The following is a 15,389-nucleotide window of genomic DNA, read 5'->3' on the forward strand; positions in this document are numbered from 1 at the left end:
AGAGTGCAGAGAGAAGTCTAAGAACTGGGGCCAGTGAATGCTCCAAATTATACTTAACAGTTTGCACATCAATGAAATCACAGACAGAGGCAGTAGAAAATACAGCAAGTTTCTGAGACCGGCAGAACACAATAGAGAAAGCTGTAGGCTCTAATTTCCTACGCTTTAAATGACAAAGCAGTGGGTAGAACACACACACACAACTGCAGACTCCCTGTGGTCACCACTCTTGCCTGGTCTTACTTCCTATGTGCCCAGTCCAGCCTCGCCTCATCTTTCTATCTAGCTCAAAGCTCAGTGTCTCTGAAAAACCTTTTAGATTAACTCCTAGCCTCTCTGATGTTATGGGCCTTTACACATACTCATCTCTGTGAAAGATCCCCCTATCTTGCTGAGCAAGGCTCATAACTCCTTTTGCTCTTTCTTCTCACTCTGGGCTTGAAATAAGAACACACGTGGAAAATGAAATAGTATTGCAGGTTCCCCTGCATTTTTTCACCTTCCATCAACCCCATCCTAACTGCTTAGATTCCCACCCTCTTCCAATCTGGGTCAGTTCACAGCTCAGTAAGGCTTAAGCCTTCCCACCCCCAGGCCCCTGCCAGGTTCACTCCTCCAGGCAGCATGCCTAGGTTTCCCTGGAAGGAGCAATTAATGATTGCACCTTGAAGGTCCTTCCCAGGAGGACCTCCTCAGGGTCAGGGTCTAAATTTCAGTCTGAGCCGTGTTTGTGCAGATGTGTTTTGTTATGGATGGGCCTGCCTGGAGACAGGGAGGGGTTCTGAGAACTGAAAATCATTGGGAGGGAACCAGCTGCCTGGGTGCCCCGTGCACTAGCATCATACATGAGGCTGGAACCTCAGGTCTGTACAGCCCTGTGATCCGTACCCTCCTTTCAAGTACTCCCACAGATCACCCCTCTTAGTCTTCTTCTCATTCACACTGGAGAATCTGGGAAATCTTTGGCTCCCAAAGCTATAAGACTTCGTGAGTATCTTAACCACTCATTCTCAAGGCTTCCTCACACATTTTCCCTATCAAACAGGGTATCCTGCTTGAGGTCAACATACATGCACTGGCCAGGTGATGTTGGGAAATGAAAGCTCAGGCACATCTCCCAGATCTCTGGGATTCCTATCTGGTATGAGTCTGGGGTAGGTAGGGGTAAGTATTGGGGTCCATCAAGAAAATCCTGATGTCTATATGTGAAGGGCTTTCTGGAGAAGTACCTGGAGCCTCCCTGAGGGCTACAGGAGACTGACTCCCTAGGGGCAGAGACATAGCAGGGAGGAGAGTGGGGACCCCAAATCCTTGGGCCTTACCTTGGGCAGTCTGTGAGCGCACAAAGGTCTTGATGAGGGTGTCTGTGGTCTGTGTGTACAGAGATAGGGCATAGCGCAGGGACTGCAGATCTGGGCTCTTCTCCAGGAAGGTTTTCTTCAGCCCGTTGCCTCCGGCATGAAAGTATTGCTGAAAGACAAGAATAACTGCTACTGCGTCATCCCCCTTCAGAGAGGCAGCTCCCCAACAATATCCTCAGAGAAAGGACATCCAAGCACAGGCCAGCAAAGATGCCAGAAGAGGACAGGGAGTCATTCAATAAACAAGATCAGGAATGCCACACAGAGCCAGGGTCACAGTCTCTCAGGTGCAGAGTCTTATGTGAGTATCTAGCAGGAGTGGTAACGGATAGCCATACTTCTGGATGTGCTGTCTGATGGATGAATCTATATGGACAGGCACAGATACGGGACAGAAGCTTTTCAGGCAGAAGCTTTTCAGTCAGAAGTGGTGCTTTACCCTTGGGAACCCTTAGAGCACTTTATACCTATGACCTACGTCTGTCCCCAGTGCCCTGAATCACAGCCCATGTGTACCTGCCTTATTACCACCTTATACCAGATGATAGTCTGGTTATCATCAAATTATACCAGAGTATCCTGATGCAGGAACCATATCTGATTTTCTCTGCATCCTTCCTAGTGTATAGTGCCTAAACACATGTTGTCTGGTTGAATAAATGAATGCATTGTAGGGGAAAAAAATACCCTTTGAAACCCAAATTATTTTAAACATAAATGAAGAGGTTAGCCCGATCTGGGATATTGGATCTGGAAGATTAATTCCCAGTGGGAAATATTCCAGAATGACAATGAAGTTACTAAGTGAACTGATGTGTCCTCAGAAGCCAAGAATAAATGTTCCAGGTCTTTGGTGATTCACCTGAGGCCACACAGGAGGTACCATTTGGTTGCTCCCAAGAGGAATGTGGACGTAACAGAGAAAGATACAGACACAAAACCCACTCTCTCCTGGATGCGGGGTGGCAACAGCCTGAGGGACCCCTAATCTGACCAAGCGGAATGCCAGGACCAAGAGGGTAGGGTAGGAAGGCAGTATGGAGGAGGGGATCCTCCACCTTGATGGTGTCCAGGGCGAGGTCAAGGACAGCACACTGCTTTGGAGTCAGATTCCGTGTTTCCTCTCGCACCATGTGGTCCTGGAGCCCCAGAGAAAGCAACAACATCAGGACAGTTTGTGGCCGTCATGAAAGTCCCCCACTTGTCAGCCCACAGCTGCATGCCCCTCTCCTTCTTCTCCTCTTCAGTCTTCAGAGCTCGGATTTCCCCTCTCCCAGGCAACCCCTGCCCCTCCCATCTGACTGCAAAAGGACCCCACGTATCCAGAGTACCTTGAGTTTGGAAAGTTGGCTCAGCTCCTTGGCAGCAGTGAAGATTAGCTGGGTGCCCTAGGCAGAGAGAGAATCATTCAGAGCAGAGAACTGCAAACTCCATCAGGAAGCAGGGAACTGGGTAAGGGAGACACAGCAGGAGGAAGTGGAAAGGAGCTGTCCTTACCGTCTGGTCAGTAAGTGGAGGCAGAACAATCATCCTTTCCACTGTGTTCATTACCACCCGCCAGAGCTCCTTCAGTACCCGCTTCAGGACCGTCTTCTCACACACAGTGGCAAAAAGTGTGAGGCTGCAGGGCCAGGCCACAGGTCAGGATGGGGTGAGTGCTCGAGAGGCCCCCTCCCTGAGCAGCTCCTCTGATTGCCTCTACCTGCTTCGTCCCTACAGGACTATGCTGGGTGCTATACTCACTTGCCGTCCAGGAAGTCCATGAGAGGCCGGAGCACACTGTCTGCATCCTGAGTCACCGAGGCCCTTGTGTTGGGGGACGCGTTCCCTGGGCCCCGCACCTGGCTCAGGATGTCAGCCATTTGTCGCACACACTCGTCAATCCGCACCTGGAAACTACACATGTGCCCACAGTGCAGCCCTCCTCGACCCCCACACACACGGGCTCTAAGCAGCTCCAGCTGCTCGGTCCCACCCAAGTGCACACGTGGTGCAGCCCCGACAGGGCAGGCCGGCAGGAAGAGAGGAAGATGCACAAAGGTGCGCTGGGCGGAGGCCAGTGGGACAGGGGCTCTGGGACTGGCCAGGCACCACACCTGGCTCTGAGGGCTGTGTGTTCTGGGGCCACTGACCTGTTTCCAAACACCATGCTGAGCTCATCCAAAACTGTATTCAGTTTCACCTGAAGCTCCTTCAGACTGTCTGCAGTTTCAGGGTCCAGCTATATCCACAGGAGGCAGGCTTGGCTAAGCTGGTTCTCTTAGGCTTTTCTCCCCTCCTGTGCCCCAACCCCTCCCTCCTGGGGCCTCTACCCCAATGCCTACTCAAATCTCTCAGCTAAAACCAGTCCAAATCCCAAGCTAAACTTCAGGTCTAAACCCAGTCAGGAGAGGGCAGAGTTCTATGGCTGAGGAGCTCAGGAACAAAGGGAGAATGCAGCAACCCTGAACCTCAGACCTACCTCCTTGCCTCCCATGGCCTCAAACATCTTCTCCAGCTGCACCCTCAGCTGCTGCATGTTGTTCATCAGGATGCAAGGCTGTGGGGACAGACAGAAGTGTTAAGTCTTAGCTCCATTCAGCACAGAACTCAATCTAGGGCCCCTGCCTCTATCACATGACTCCAAAAACCACAGGGAATTTATAGCACATGTTATACCTGTCTCTCCCTAAGCACTGAGATCTGGAAGCAATGCTGACAGCTCTCCTTAAAGGAAGACTAGAAGCAAATGTTTCTGCTCTAACCCTGAATAGGGGGGCCCCAGGTATTCATGGGATTACCCTTTATAACTCTCTGAATGTATTAAAAAAAAAAAAAAGCCTAAGCAAAGGGTCTCTAGCTCAGTAGAGGATAAATTACCAAATGGAGGCTCAAAAGAACTCCTTATCAGGTTCTTGTTATTTTGTGGCATAATCTCAAGCACAGCTCTGCTGGGAGTCACAAGTCAGGAGCATCACCCCATTCTCAGCCCTGAGGATAGTTTCAAAAGCAAAAAGCCTGGCCCTCACCATTTTCTCCTTTGTGCAGTAAGCTGGGAAGTTCTTTGATAAGATGTCTGCATATTCCATGAGCACCTTCCCGATGGTCTGAGAAGAAAGGGGAAGAAGAAGGAGAGGGGACCCTTAGCTTTCCCCATGAGGATCGTACCTGGGGTCACACTTCTCCCAGAACAGTAACAACATGTACATAAAGAGGAATCTCAAAGTAGGGGACCAATCTCCCTCTCTATCCCACTGAAACAAACCCACCTATCTGCCCCAGACTCAAGTAAAGGAGCATGGGGTGATGCCAGGCTGTACCCAAAGGCCATCACAAAGAGGGCTTGATCTCATGTCTGTAGATAGGCTGTGAGTGTCATGGAGTAAGGGGAAAAGGGTAGGAGGGTCATGGTACCTTAGCAAATCTCCTCATGTAGTGCGCAAGGATGTTGGGGTCTGGGCATTCCAATTTCCGGATGATCTCAAAGCTCTGATTGAGCTGTGTGAAGACATCCACCACAGAGCAAGAGAAGAGTGCGTGCTCTGATGTCTGCTGGAACTAAGGAAGGCCACACACAGGGTCATCATCTGCAGCTGCTACCTCGTCCCAAGTATGTAAGGGTCTGAAGGGCTCTCTGCACAGCAAGGGTGGCTCCATGGCTCTGGACAGCTCTCCGTATGGACTCCACCAGGCAGGGACGGCCATCCCGGCTACAGCCCAGGAACCCCTGCTGACAGCTAATTGCTGGGAGACCCGGCTAGACACCTGTGAAGTTCAAGCCCCTGACTTACCCCATCCTTCTTATCTCGTTCCAAGGCCCCACGCAGGAATTCCAAAGACACATCCTCATTCTCGTCCAGCCACTGCAGGACAAACTGCTCAAACCATCTGCAGCCAGGCAGGAAGATGGAGGGGTTGGAGCTAGTGGTTGGCAGCTGCCATGTGCCTGAGAGCAAGGATACTGGCAGTGCCCAGCCCCTGAGCCCCCCTTCCTTCTGCAGCCCCCCACATGATGACTCACGCTGGGTATTCGGGCACCTGGCCCTGGAGGGCAGGCAGATCCCGCACGTATTCATTGTGGAGCCACTTCACCTTGAAGTGCAGGTTCATGTAGTCAGCACTCTTACACAGCCTGTCTTTCTCATGCTCTGGTTGGGGGGAGAGAGGCGGGGTCAGGTACCAGCAGTGCAGGCCATGCTTCCTGAGCTTTCCCAAGGCGGATCCAGTTGGGTGGCGCTATCAGATGTCTTAGAAGAAGGGTGACTTCCCAGCACCTCCCCACAGCCACCTCCCCCTAGCAGTGAGTATTCTGCTAAAAGCCTGACCCAAATCTTCCTTTAGAGGCTAAGTCAGACACCCAGATAAGGCCCACAGTCTTCCTGTGCTGGCTTTTGGAAGTACAAGCGAGATACCGGCCACTGGTGAAGAAGGGGAGAAAAGGATATGGGCGCTAAGGCTGACCTGGGGAAACGGCCCAGGACATGAGAGGGATGACACTTTACTTTACGCTTTATCTTCCAGGGCTTTACTAATCCTAGTAGCTGAGCCATTTCCTCAGATGGACTTAAATGCAGAGATGAGCAGTCATACATGACATACATGGGTTACTGACAGCCACACAGAGACAGGGAAAACCAAAGTGGGCCCAAGCTAACAGGAAGAGCAGTTGAGCAGCCACAGCGTAACAGAATCCTGAGGTAAACTGGACGGTGCCAGAGCAGAGCTGAAACACTGGAAAATGAACTCTCGGAGAAGTATGAAATCAGTCAGTGTGGAAACCATGGAAACACAGCCAGATGAAAGAGCCATCCTGCTACAGGAAATGGGATGCTTATGTGAAAGGTTATACAGCCAAGTCTGCAGAGGCTTCTGGAAAATCTAGGATAAAGATCACCAACAGCTTGCCCAGAGAGTCTAGAGCACTGGCCATACCCACAGGTTTCCTTCACCTACCCCCTTTAGAGATGAAGCATTAATTTTGTTTGAATAATAAAAGCCAACTCTGTGCCTACATATAACATAATGGTGAAAGCAAGCAAAATGGGGAGAGTACTGAGTGACAGGGAGGGGAAGGTCGTTGTCCTCGGGAACACTACTGCTCAACTCCGAGTTGCCACGGGTGATGCTCCTCCATGTCAAGATAGAACAGCCAGTCTGCCCTTGTCAATCAGTACAGCAGACACCCAAGGAGGAAACGGGAGACTGGGATTCAGCCTCAAAAGGCTCCTTTGTCCCAGGAATGTCATCTCCCGGCACTGAAGGCAGCACCGCCTCAACCCGAGGTTGCATTTGCAGACTCTTCTATGAAGCAGTGAGCCAGAGAAGAGGAAAAAGGAGTAAGACTAGAGGTATAGGGACAACAACCAAAAGTGCTTACCACCCAGAAAGAGGACTTTTCGTATACGAATGACAGTGGAGGCTTGTGACAGAGCAGAGACGCCAATGAGCAACACAGAAAGTGAAAAAGTCAGGGACACCAAAGAGACCCTCCCAGGGCCTCCCCCTTCTCTCCCACCCTGCTGTCCTTAAACCAGGCCAAGAACCTAGAAACATAAGAAGGAACCACCAGGAGGGCCCTCTCTCCTTTCTGGTCAACAACCCACTGGGAGAAGGGGCAGTGCTGCTCCATCCCTTCAGAGCTACCTGATTCTTTTCTTCTAGGGACCTTCAAGCTACTGCGTTTGCAGAGAATTCTCACTTTCTCTGTCAATCCATAATCTGTACTCTGGCCTCAATCCCTAATTTCTAATTAACTTCTATGGTACAAAACCTAACAGGATGAATGATGAAACACTGCTGCTGCTGCTAAGTCGCTTTAGCCATGTCCCACTCTGTGCGACCCCATAGACTGCAGCCTACCAGGCTCCTCCGCCCATGGGATTTTCCAGGCGAGAGTACTGGAGTGGATTGCCATTGCCTTCTCTGGATGAAACACTGGCCACACTTAACAAGTCTCATGGAGTCATGCTCCAGTAGTTACTTGAGGCTGTTGTTGGGGGCCAGGGGTGTTAGAGGATGGTTGATCTGTTAAAAAGGGGCAATTGAGTATCTAAACCTTCTCCTGCCCCAGACTTCCATGTTCCTCCCTCCATTCATCTTTCTCCCTGGACAGTTCTTTCAGCCTCGTGATTTCAGCTATCAGACTGCTGACATCTCCCCCAGATTTCTCTCTGGTTCTGGTAATGTCTGTTCAAGTCTTTGATGAAACATCTCACTTTGCCTGGGTTTAACTCTAGTCACCATCTTTTGCTATCGTAACATCTTCACCTCTTGTTCAGTACTGAGCATCATCTTCAAGTCTTCCTTCTTCCTATCTATTCATATCCATTTAACCCACCAATCCCTGTTAATTTCATCTCTAAAACTTCTCTGGAATTTATCCATTTCTGTATAGTCACACTTGTACCTGTCTAGGTCTCATTACCACCATCTCCAACCTGTATTACTATAATAGTCTCCAATCTGGTCCTCCTCCAACCTATTCTCTATATGGTAGCCAGAGTAAGTGGCTTTTCTATATTAAAAATGTGGTCATGTTAATCCCTTGTTTAACCTGGGTTGCTGTTCAATGACTCTCAACTGCCTCAGGATAGAGTCCAAAATCCTAAATATGGCTTAAAACTTCCTGTATGATCTAGCTTTATCCTGCTTCTCTGTCTTCACCTCTCACGCATCTCTTCCCCTACACGCTAAAGTGTTAATCACACTGAATTACTGTATCCAGTTCCCGAAGCATGCCAGCTCTCTCTAGAACCCAAGTCTCTGAACATATTGTAACCTCTGCCTAAAACGTCTGTCTCTCCCTTTCCTGTCACGAATGCCTTCCCTCCCCACCAGCTAAGTTCTATCATCCTTCAGGTGTCAGTCAGTATATCACCTCCTAGAGAAAGCCCTCCCAGGTGCTCTTTCCAGGTCTGGGTTATACGATTCTCAGCACCCAATGCTTATTCCCTTGGTAGCACTTAAGTTTGAATTGTAACTGCCAATTTATAGGTTTGTTATCTAGGCTGATCTGAGCTTCTCACCAGCTAGGACTATGTCTCATGTATCTCACTGGGTTTTCAACAACTAGCACAGTATGTGGCACAAAGAACGTACTCAATATGCTTGGTGAACAGTGTGTGGATTTTCTGAAGAAACTTTCTGTTCTGTATCATAACTGGGACAGTAGTTACACAGGTGTATGTATTTGTCAAAACTCCCCAAATTGTACTCTTGGAGTGTTATTTTATTTTATGCATATTATACCTCAATAAAGTTGACTTTAAAAAGGCTGAGTGAATGGTAGCATTTTAACAGCAGCAGTCAACACTATCCTTTTATCAACCAGGTCTCCAAACCCCTCCCTTTCTCTTGCCCTTCGCCATCCTGACAATCACCAAGCCCTGTCACAGCTTCCTTCCAATGTCTATCCACGCCCATTCTTCCTCTAAGTTCTCTGCTATAATTCTAGCCTATCCCCCTGCCATAAACTATCACATTGTCTGTACCCAGCTTCCAGTCTCTCCCTGTTCTGCCTGCCCCCATTTTCCACTGAGGTAAAATCTTATAAAAATGCTATTGTGTTAACACTGCATCTCTGCTCATGAGCCTTTAATAAATGTCAGGCAGTATTCTAAGTATGTCACATACATCTCAGCTGCTTCATTAGTTCAATGAAATAGATGCCATCATCACTCCCATTTTATAGATGAATAAAAATGGGAGCTCACAAGAATTAAGTAGCTCAGTCTAAGAACACACTGTGGAATAAGTGGTAAAACTGAGATTTGAAACCAGGTCAACATGAGTTCTTTCTTTAAAGCAGTTTTCAACTCTTTTATGTTTCTTTTAAACATCAGCAGAATTCCCCTTTTGAAAGAAATTTCATTTAAAGCCTCATATAAAATTGATAAAAGCAGAGCTGACTTGGCAGGCAGCAAGTAGAAGTCCTGGAGTTCTAGCCCTGCACGCCGCTCTCCTGCCCCCACCTCCACCCTCCTCTTGCCGTTTCCCCCTTTTACTTATTTCCTCTGTTTGAAAAACCTCTGTCCAACCTTACACTATTCCTCTTGTGGAATCCATACACTTTTCACAGGTACTTGTCTTCCCGCCCCCGCCACCCTGCCCCCTGCCCCAATTCACTACAGCTGGAGTTCTTTAAGAACTGGGGCAACACTCCTCGTTGCACTCACCACGTGCTGCCTGGGGGAAAGGGACAGGTGACCAAGTCAGAGGCCTGACTGGCTAAGGCATGGGGTACAGCCCCAGGCATGACCCAGCGCGGACAGGAGGCAGCCTGCTCTGGGGAAGAATTACAGAGTGTGCACGGACAGGACGTGACTGTCTCAAACTAAGCACAGATCTGCAAGGTTTCTTTCAACCTCAAAAGTTACTGCTCCTAAACCTCAAAAGTTTAAAAGTCTGAGAGGGTTACCCATTTCCTACCACCCTACCCAAATAACACAAGCAGACTCTGGTCTGTCCTTGCTCCAGACTGCTCCCCTCCATCTAGGTCCACTTTAACAGACTGAGGAGATGACTAACATAACATACAGCAACAGGAAATGCAACTGAATGAGTGAGCGCAGATGAGTAGAAACAGGAAGGTCTGACACAGGAAGGTCGGATGGGAAGTGATATCTTTGTGGGCCAAAGTGCGAGATGAGCAGAACAGCAGAATGAACAAGATGAGTAATAACTGGTTTCATGGAAGAAGTGAGAAGAGAAGCATCTTTCTGGGTTTGTCATGCCAATCTAGAACAACTTTCAAAGAAAGTCAGGCCAAGCAGTCTATGGTGTGAGAAAATAACCTTACGTATGTATTTAAAGTTCCATGACTCTGTAAAACTGTAAAGGGGAGTGTCATAAGGCCATTCTCTAGGGAGTGAGCCACTTGAGAACACCCAGCACGGGAAGAGTTGATCTCTGGGCTGGGAAAGTGTGAAATAGGTACTTGCTCTGGAGCTGGAAGGAGGAACCTACATCCACACAGCAATTTCCATTACTCCTTTGGCTGAAGCTTTGCCCACCCAAGGTCTCCTGAGGCCTATCACCCACTATGCCTAGAATCTCTCTAGTTTCTTACTGCACTGTTCACCTAGAACGTATAGTTGTCTGGGAGAAGAAAGGGATGGCAAGCAGGTGCTTTGGCTAGGGGTTTGCAGCCCACTGCCATGGGCACACCCTTACCCTCCAGTGCATATTTCATGTCTTGGGCAAAGAGTTGCCACATCACTTCTGCGCTGACTTTTCCCACATTCAACTCCTGGGGAAACCTGGATGATGGAAGGAGACACAGTCAGAGAAGAAGGCAGAGGCATTCGATTTGATTAATTCTTTGATTTGATTAATTCAATCTGAGGTCAGATTGAAGAGAGGAGAAGCCTAGGAAACAGGGCTAGGCTCCAACTGTAGAATAAGGACCCAGGGCCAGCGGTAGGCAGAGGGACACATTGGGGCAGAGGATCCCCTCAGGCAAGGTGGCCCTAGGGGAGATGATGCCTAGAAGGCAGGGAACTCTGGCCAAGAGGAGAAGGGCTGAAAGACAAGCCCAGGCTAAACAAGCTAGAGCAGAAGGAGCAAAAAGCTGGGCATCAGAAGGCCCTCTTTATTCACAGCAGATGGACACATACACGCCTGGCCTCTGGATCCCCAGGGACTCCGAGGGCAGCCACTCCCAGAGGTCACTCTCCAGGGAGGCTGGCTCAGTCTGGGCGGGGCCCCTCATTATGTTTCCACACCTGTCTCCAGAAACAGTTACCCAGACAGATACAAGGGACAGAGGGACAGATGGACGAACAGGAGGAAGAGGTGGCACTGTGAACACACAGAGACAGGAAAGAAACAGGCTGTTAGACGGGTGGACAAACCAACCACCAAACAGAAAGGCCAACTGAGGTGATACTTACTGGTTCAGAACGAGGGTGTAGGAATTCTTATCTTCCTCTATGATTGACACAATGAGTGTGATGAGTTTGGGCCAGAAATCCAGGTTCCTAATGCTGGGCCCCTGTTCTTCTGGAGGCAGCTCCTGATTCTTATTCCCGAGAAGATGGTTAGATAGTGAGAGTCAGAGGAGAATATGGAGAGTCTTCCTCTCTCCCTCCCGATGCTATGGCCCTTCCTTTAGAATCAGGCACCCTTCCTTTCCTATACCCTGTCTTCCACAAGATACCACCACCCGTTCTATCAGAGTGGTGACCACTGGGAGGTCCTTGAACAGAAAGAATCTGTCCCTGAGAACTTCTCTCCCAAGCTCCAGAGCATTGCTCTAATAAGCTTGACCAGTCCAGGAGACATAAAGATGCCTGTCTCCCTTCCTTCTTCTCCCAGTAGCTAAGAGCATAGTGAATTCCTGGTTGAAGTAAACAGCCCCATCAGTCTAAATAGGTCTAGTTCCCTGTGATCCCCATGATCCCCACTGGCAGTTCTTTTATTCTAGTGGTGGCCCTCCTCTAACATTACCCACTGCCCCACCACACATAAGTACATCTCAGCACTGAGAAGTTCCTTCAAGTTCTACAGGAGCTACAGAACAGATGCAGCATGCAGGCTGGCCCAGCCCTCAGGGAAGCAAAACCTCCCTTAGCCCCCTGAAAATCATTAGGGAAAAGAACTGCATTTGGAAGTTATTTGCCTAGCTGGATAAGAAAAGGCCTTGGGAAGCCAAGAATATTCAATGGGGAAAGGATATTCTCTTCAATAAATGATGTTCGGAAAACTGGATAGCCACAAGCAAAAGAATGAAATTGGACCCATATGTTATGCAGAGGCCACGTAGCTCAGAGGGTAAAGCGTCTGCCTATAATGTGCGAGACTCGGGTTTGATCCCTGGGTCAGGAAGATCCCCTGGAGAAGGAAATGGCAACCCGCTCCAGTACTCTAACTCAAAATGGATTAAGGACTTAAATGTAAGACCTGAAACCATAAAGCTCCTTGGAAAAAAAAAAAACATGGGAAAAGCTCCCTGATAGTCATTTTGGATATGACAACAAAATAAAAAATCAAAAAGACTATATCAAACTAAAAGGTTTCTACACAGCAAAAGAAACAATCAACAAAATAAAAAAAACAACCTACAGAGGGTGGAAAGTATTTGTAAACCACCTATCTGATAAGGGGTTAATTCCCAAAATAGATAAGGAACTCAAATAACTCAATAGCAAAAAACAAAACAAACCAAAAAAACCCCAATCTGGCAAAAAAAAATGGGGGAAGACTTAAACAGACATTTCTCCAAAGGAAATACGCAAATGCCCAACAAGTACATGGAGAGGTTTTCAATATCACCAATCATTAGGGATGTGGATGTGATTGGTGATGGAAGTAAAGTCCGATTCTGTAAAGGGCAATACTGCATAGGAATGGAGAATGTTAGGTCCATGAATGAAGGCAAATTGGAAGTGGTCAAACAGGAGATGGCAAGAGTGAACATCAACAATTTAGGAATCAGTGAACTAAAATGGACTGGAAGGGGTGAATTTAACTCATAACCATTATATCTACTACTGTGGGCAAGAATCCCTTAGAAGAAATGGAGTAGCCATCATAGTCAACAAAAGAGTCCAAAATGCAGTACTTGGATGCAATCTCAAAAATGACAGAATGACGTCTGTTCATTTCCAAGGAAAACCATTCAATATCACAGTAATCCAAGTCTATGCCCCGACCAGTAATGCTGAAGAAGCTATAGTTGAACGGTTCTATGAAGACCTACAAGAACTTCTAGAACTAATACCCAAAAAGATGTCCTTTTCATTACAGGGGACTGGAATGCAAAAGTAGGATGTCAAGAAATACCTGGAGTAACAGGCAAATTTGGTCTTGGAGTACAGAATGAAGCAGGGCAAAGGCTAATAGAGTTTTGCCAAGAGAACGCACTGGTCATAGCAAACACCCTCTTCTATCAACACAAGAGAAGACTCTATACATGGATATCACCAGATGGTCAATACCAAAATCGGAGATGGAGAAGCTCTGGAGAAGCTCTATATAGTCAGGAAAAACAAGACTAGGAGTGGACTGTGGCTCAAATGATGAACTCCTCATTGCCAAATTCAGACTGAAATTGAAGAAAGTAGGGAAAACCACTAGACCACTCAGGTATGATCTAAATCAAATCATTTATGATTATACAGTGGAACTGATACATAGATTCAAGGGATTAGATCTGATAGAGTGCTTGAAGAACTATGGATGGAGGTTCATGACACTGTATAGGAGGCAGTGATCAAGACCATCCCCAGGAAAAAGAAATGCAAAAAGGCAAAATGGTTGTCTGAAGAGGCCTTACAAATAGCTGTGAAAAGAAGAGAAGCAAAAGGCAAAGGGGAAAAGGAAAGACAGACCCATTGAATGCAGAATTCCAAAGAATAGCAAGGAGAGGTAAGAAAGCCTCCCTCAGTGATAAACCACAAACAAATAGAGGAAAACAACAGAATGGGAAAGACTAGAGATCTCTTCAAGAAAATTAGAGATACCAAGGGAACATTTCATGCAAAGATGGGCACAATAAAATACAGAAATGGTATGGACGTAACAGAAGCAGAAGATATTAAAAAGAGGTGGCAAGAATACACAGAAGAACTATACAGAAAGATCTTCATGACCCAGGTAATCACGATGATGTGATCACTCACCTAGAGCCAGACATCCTGGAATGTGAAGTCAATTGGGCCTTAGGAAGAATCATTATGAACAAAGCTAGTGGAGGTGATAGCATTCCAGTTGAGCTATTTCAAATCCTAAAAGATGATGCTGTGAAAGTGCTGCACTCAATATGCCAGCAAATTTGGAAAACTCACCAGTGGCCACAGGACTGAAAATGGTCAGTTTTCATTCCAATCCCTAAGAAAGGCAATGCCAAAGAATGCTCAAACTACTGCACAATGGCACTCATCTCACATGCTAACAAAGTAATGCTCAAAATTCTCCATGCCAGGCTTCAACAATACGTGAACCATGAAATTCCAGATGTTCAAGCTGGTTTTAGAAAAGGCAGAGGAACCAGAGATCAAATTGCTATAATCCGGTGGATCATCGAAAAAGTAAGAGAGTTCCAGAAAAACATCTACTTCTTCTTTATTGACTATGCAAAGCCTTTGACTGTGTAGATCACAACAAACTGAGGAAAATTCTTCAACAGATGGGAATACCAGACCACCTGACCTGCCTCCTGAGAAATCTGTATGCAGGTCAAGAAGCAACAGTTAGAACTGGACATGGAACAACACACCGGTTCCAAATCGTGAAAGGAGTATGTCAAGGCTGTGTATTATCACCCTGCTTATTTAACTTATATGCAGAGTACATCATGAGAAATGCTGGACTGGATGAAGCACAAGCTGGAATCAAGATTGCCTGGAGAAATATCAATAACCTCAGATATGCAGATGACACCACCCTTATGGCAGAAAGCGAGTAAGAACTAAAGAGCCTCTTGATGAAAATGAAAGAGGAGAGTGAAAAAGTTGGCTTAAAACTCAACATTCAGAAAACTAAGATCATGGCATCTGGTCCCATCACTTCATGGCAGATTGATGGGGAAACAATGGAAACGGTGACAGACTTTATTTTGGAGGGCTCCAAAATCACTGCAGGTAGTGACTGCAGCCATGAAATTAAAAGACACTTGCTCCTTGGAAGAAAAGTTATGACCAACCTAGGCAGCATATTAAAAAGCAGAGACATTACTTTGCCAATAAAGGTCTGTCTAATCAAGGCTATGGTTTTTCCAGTAGTCATGTATGGATGTGAGAGTTGGACTATAAGTAAAGCGGAGCACCGAAGAATTGATATTTTTGAACTGTGTTGTTGGAGAAGGCTCTTGAGAGTCCCTTGGACTGCAAGGAGATCCAACCAGTCCATCCTAAAGGAAATCAGTCCTGAATGTTCATTAGAAGGACTGATTCTGAAGCTGAAACTCCAATACTTTGGCTACCTGATGCAAAGAACGGACTCATTGGAAAAGACCCTGAAGCTGGGAAAGATTGAGGGAGGGAAGAGTCATATCCAACTCTCTCTTTGCGACCCCATGAATCGCAGCACACCAGGCCTCCCTGTCCATCA

General features: G+C 47.2%; 1 protein-coding gene across 6 annotated transcripts in view; it reads right to left on the reverse strand.

The window, feature by feature from the left end:
- UNC13B (unc-13 homolog B) overlaps positions 1-15,389 on the reverse strand; it is a 219,448-nt gene that overhangs the window by 3,155 nt on the left and 200,904 nt on the right. For all 6 annotated transcript variants that reach the window (XM_042243292.2, XM_042243290.2, XM_060409307.1 and 3 more), the window contains 13 exons: positions 11,231-11,358; positions 10,512-10,597; positions 5,362-5,488; positions 5,132-5,228; positions 4,755-4,898; positions 4,370-4,447; positions 3,823-3,900; positions 3,494-3,582; positions 3,105-3,257; positions 2,859-2,982; positions 2,693-2,749; positions 2,420-2,500; positions 1,323-1,470 (listed from right to left, as the gene is read on the reverse strand). In XM_042243292.2, the coding sequence (XP_042099226.1) occupies positions 1,323-1,470; positions 2,420-2,500; positions 2,693-2,749; positions 2,859-2,982; positions 3,105-3,257; positions 3,494-3,582; positions 3,823-3,900; positions 4,370-4,447; positions 4,755-4,898; positions 5,132-5,228; positions 5,362-5,488; positions 10,512-10,597; positions 11,231-11,358 (1,390 nt within the window). The remainder of the gene's footprint in view (positions 1-1,322; positions 1,471-2,419; positions 2,501-2,692; positions 2,750-2,858; positions 2,983-3,104; positions 3,258-3,493; positions 3,583-3,822; positions 3,901-4,369; positions 4,448-4,754; positions 4,899-5,131; positions 5,229-5,361; positions 5,489-10,511; positions 10,598-11,230; positions 11,359-15,389) is intronic.

The sequence above is a fragment of the Ovis aries genome, chromosome 2, assembly GCF_016772045.2.
Source record: "Ovis aries strain OAR_USU_Benz2616 breed Rambouillet chromosome 2, ARS-UI_Ramb_v3.0, whole genome shotgun sequence".
NCBI classification, from domain to species: Eukaryota; Metazoa; Chordata; class Mammalia; order Artiodactyla; family Bovidae; genus Ovis; species Ovis aries.